This window comes from Diabrotica virgifera, chromosome 8, assembly GCF_917563875.1.
Source record: "Diabrotica virgifera virgifera chromosome 8, PGI_DIABVI_V3a".
NCBI classification, from domain to species: Eukaryota; Metazoa; Arthropoda; class Insecta; order Coleoptera; family Chrysomelidae; genus Diabrotica; species Diabrotica virgifera.
Window position 1 is genome coordinate 150,045,840 of NC_065450.1, and position 3,666 is coordinate 150,049,505.

The following is a 3,666-nucleotide window of genomic DNA, read 5'->3' on the forward strand; positions in this document are numbered from 1 at the left end:
TGAAAAGATGTTAAGAATTAAAAACGATATTTCAATATGCAATTAAATCCATTATTGCTGAAGGGAATAAGCGCCATTTTCTACTTTTCGGGCTACAGTAAAGAAGCCCTTCTCTATTTCTTTATCCGCGTCATTTGGTGTTATAAGGAAGTAAACACTGATGCACTGCATGGATGTAGTTTATACTGCAAATCTGCATTTAACATTAAGTGACGTGCATATAGAAAGAGTGAAAGGTTTTTTACTGTAACTCGAAAAGTTGAAAATGGTGCTTAGCCCCTTTTACCAATAAACGATTCAATTACATCCTTGTAATTGAAATATTATGAATTATAAAGGTATGTACTATGGAACTATTAAGTGATATTCGTATTTGTTGATATACCTCGTATATAATTGATAAAATTTGATATTTCATGGTTGCATGCATCTTAGGTCACAGTATAAAGAGGTTCCACAGTAGAACCACTCTCCGAAAAATTGGAAGTAAAATCTTTCAACGCGCAGGGCGGCTGCGCATATTTCCTGGCCGCGCGAGAACCATTCTTCCATTGCTAGTCGAGTAGGAACGTACGGGTTAACAGTGCCGTATTTTGCTTAAATTGAGTTAGTTTTGTGAATAATTGTTAATATTGTGAAGTTGAACATGAGTAAAATTCGAACTGGTATTAGTCGGTGTTCAGCAAAAATGTGCACGAACAATTCAAAAAATTGTAACTACAGTTTTTTCCGATTTCCCAAGGAAGCTGATAGGTACGTATATAATTTTTAATTTGCTTATTTAACCACCTTAACAGAATAGCATCATTATTATTGGAAATAGTAAAATGTTACCTGCAGTTTTTTAAATACTTAAGATACAATAATTATGTTTACAAAGAGGAAATATTTTTTAAAGATTTTTTGATATATATTATATGTTTATATATATATATATATATATATATATATATATATATATATATATATATATATATATATATATATATATATATAAATTTGGGTTCAAAACGTCCTCCGACGCTGTCCGATGCCTTGTTGTCAATATCTTCTATCATTGCAATTTTCATCTTCTAATCGTCGTACACTCATTGATTATCTTACTCCTTGTATATCCACGTCGCTCTTGGCCTTCTTCTTTTCCTGTTTTCTGTAGGTATCCATTTCATAATTTTCTTTAGCAGTCTCTCCTCCGCCATTCTCTGAACATGTCCGTACCACGTTAATTGTTTCTTCTCAATGCATCTATGACCGTTTCCTGTAAATTCATTTTTTGCTTTACTTACTCATTTCTAACCCGGTCCAATCTCGATGTTCTACTTGCTCTTCTTAGGGCGTCCATCTCGGTAGCTTCTATTTTACTTTTTTGGTGTTCCTTTACTCTCCATGTTTCGGATCCCTATACCAATGTGCTCTTAATCATGGTGTTGTATATTCTAATTTTTCTTTGTTTCTCTATCTTGGTACTCCACAAAACTCCGTTCAATGATTTAATTATATCTCTAATTATCGTTCTTTCTTTATTGACTGTGCTCTTAATTTCTGCATCGTCCGCATCTTCTTTGCTGAAATTAATTCCCAAATACTTATATTTACCACAACTAGTTATTTTCTGATTATATTGTCCAATATCATATCAGTTGAATCTTCACCTAGGCATAAATATTGTGTTTTTTCTACATTCATCTGCATATTATACCGGGTGTCCACTTATATTTTCCCCCATTTTAACTACGTATAACTTCTAAACGGCTCAGGATAGAAACATGAGGTTTCCGCTGAAATGTTTTATTTTAGTAAAAGTTTTGTATGAATCGATTGAGTTTTTTATATCGCTTTCAATTACGAAAATAAAAATGGCGGATTTTTGAAAAAAACTTTGTTGACTTTTTTTAATAGAACACCCAGTATATTTTTATGTAAATTGAAAGAACGATCATTCACCTAGCCAGCGATATAAAGTTTTCTAAAATCGGTTCTCAAATCACTGAGTAATTAATTTTTAAAATGAGAGGTGCAACTTGGATATCACATACCTAAATAACATAGCTAAGCAAATTGATATTATGTGATGTGTTTCCACATTGCATCTCTCATTTTAAAAATTAATTGCTCAGTTATTTGACAACCGATTTTAAAAAATATTATATCGTTGGATAGGTAAATGACCATTTTTTCAAGTTAAAAAAAAATATACTGGGTGTTTTAATAAAAAAAGTCAACAAAATTTTTTTTTTCAAAAATCCGCCATTTTTTATTTAAAAGCGATATCAAAAATGGCCATTTACCTAAAAACTTGAAAAAACGATCATTTACCTATCTAACGATATAAAAATTTTCAGAATCGGTTGTCAAATTACTGAGCAATTAATTTTTAAAATGAGAGATGCAATGTGGAAATCACATAACATAATATCAATTTGCTTAGTTAGAGAGTTGCACCTCTCATTTTAAAAATTAATTACTCAGTGATTTGACAATCGATTTTGAAAAACTTTATATCGCTGGATAGGTGAATGACCTTTCTTTTAATTTACAAAAAAATATACTGGGTGTTCCATTAAAAAAAGTCAACTACGTTTTTTTAAAAAATCCGCCATTTTTCTTTTCGTATTTGAAAGCGATATAAAAAATTAAATCCATTCAGACAAAACTTTTACTAAAATAAAATATTTCAGCGAAAACCGCATATTTCTATCTTGAGCCGTTTAGAAGTTATAGGCAGTTAAAATGGGGGAAAATATAAGTGGACACCCAGTATTATATATTCATGAAAGTTAATAATAGCCGGAAAATTTAGTGTTGTCTAAATAGTAAGTAAATTTATTTTATTTTCAGAGCACGAAATTGGGCAATGTTGTGCCAGAGAGAAGATTTGTTAAAGAAAACAAACTTAAATTTGAACAGATTATGCAGTGTGCATTTTGAAAATACTATGTTTTCAAATAAAACTCGGAACAGGTTATGTAAAAACGCAGTACCACGTTTATTTCCTTCAATAGAAGACAGTCCAAACCAACATTCAAATGTTGATCAAGGTGAGTTTATATGTTTGAAAGCTGAAATTTCCGTGTAAACCTAAGAATGTTCTGCTAATTATATTGTTGACGTATAAATTTGTTGTATTGTAGTATTGCAATAAATTATAGCTTGTTTACTATGTAAACAACTTTACTATTTGTTATTAAAAACATATCAAACTTATTTTGAAACTATTTCTTGTGTAATGTTATATTTTATTAGTTTTTGGTGTAATAAACCACAACTTATAAAATTCAATATTATCAACATCAAAATCGGAATTGATTGTATGACCACATTATTCCTTCATTCAACTCATTTTTAATTCCCTCGAAATTAAAGGTAATTTTTGATCTGGAAATACCAAGCTGCCCCTTGCAATCTATCTGCTCTGTACAAAAATATTTAAGCGGAATTTTGACGTGGAAATACCACAGTATATTGAGGGAAATTCCATCTATATACTGTGGAAATACCATATATTGTCGAAATAAAAGACGGTATGAAACTTTCTAAGAAATTATAATCCATTTGCTGCTATTCTCTTTGCTATTTCTATTGTTGGAATACAACTTTGTTGGATTTGCATTTGTTGAATATTTTTGATTTCAAAATAACAAAAGGCTAACTGGAACCGTTGATTTT

General features: G+C 30.3%; 1 protein-coding gene across 1 annotated transcript; it reads left to right on the forward strand.

Annotated features, from left to right (window-relative positions):
- The first annotated feature begins 457 nt into the window (after positions 1 to 457).
- On the forward strand, positions 458 to 3,177 carry LOC126890636 (52 kDa repressor of the inhibitor of the protein kinase-like). Its single transcript, XM_050659724.1, has 2 exons — positions 458 to 753; positions 2,839 to 3,177. The coding sequence occupies exons 1-2, from the start codon at positions 647 to 649 to the stop codon at positions 3,074 to 3,076; spliced, it is 345 nt and encodes a 114-aa protein (XP_050515681.1). The 5' UTR covers positions 458 to 646; the 3' UTR covers positions 3,077 to 3,177.
- Positions 3,178 to 3,666: the final 489 nt, after the last annotated feature.

What these genes read in the sequence shown, in the direction of transcription:
- LOC126890636 (XM_050659724.1), top strand. Translation starts at nt 647, where the DNA reads ATGAGTAAAATTCGAACTGGTATTAGTCGGTGTTCAGCAAAAATGTGC. An exon ending in TTTCCCAAGGAAGCTGATAG is followed by an intron (nt 754 to 2,838) that starts GTACGTATATAA and finishes TTTTATTTTCAG; the next exon opens with AGCACGAAATTGGGCAATGT.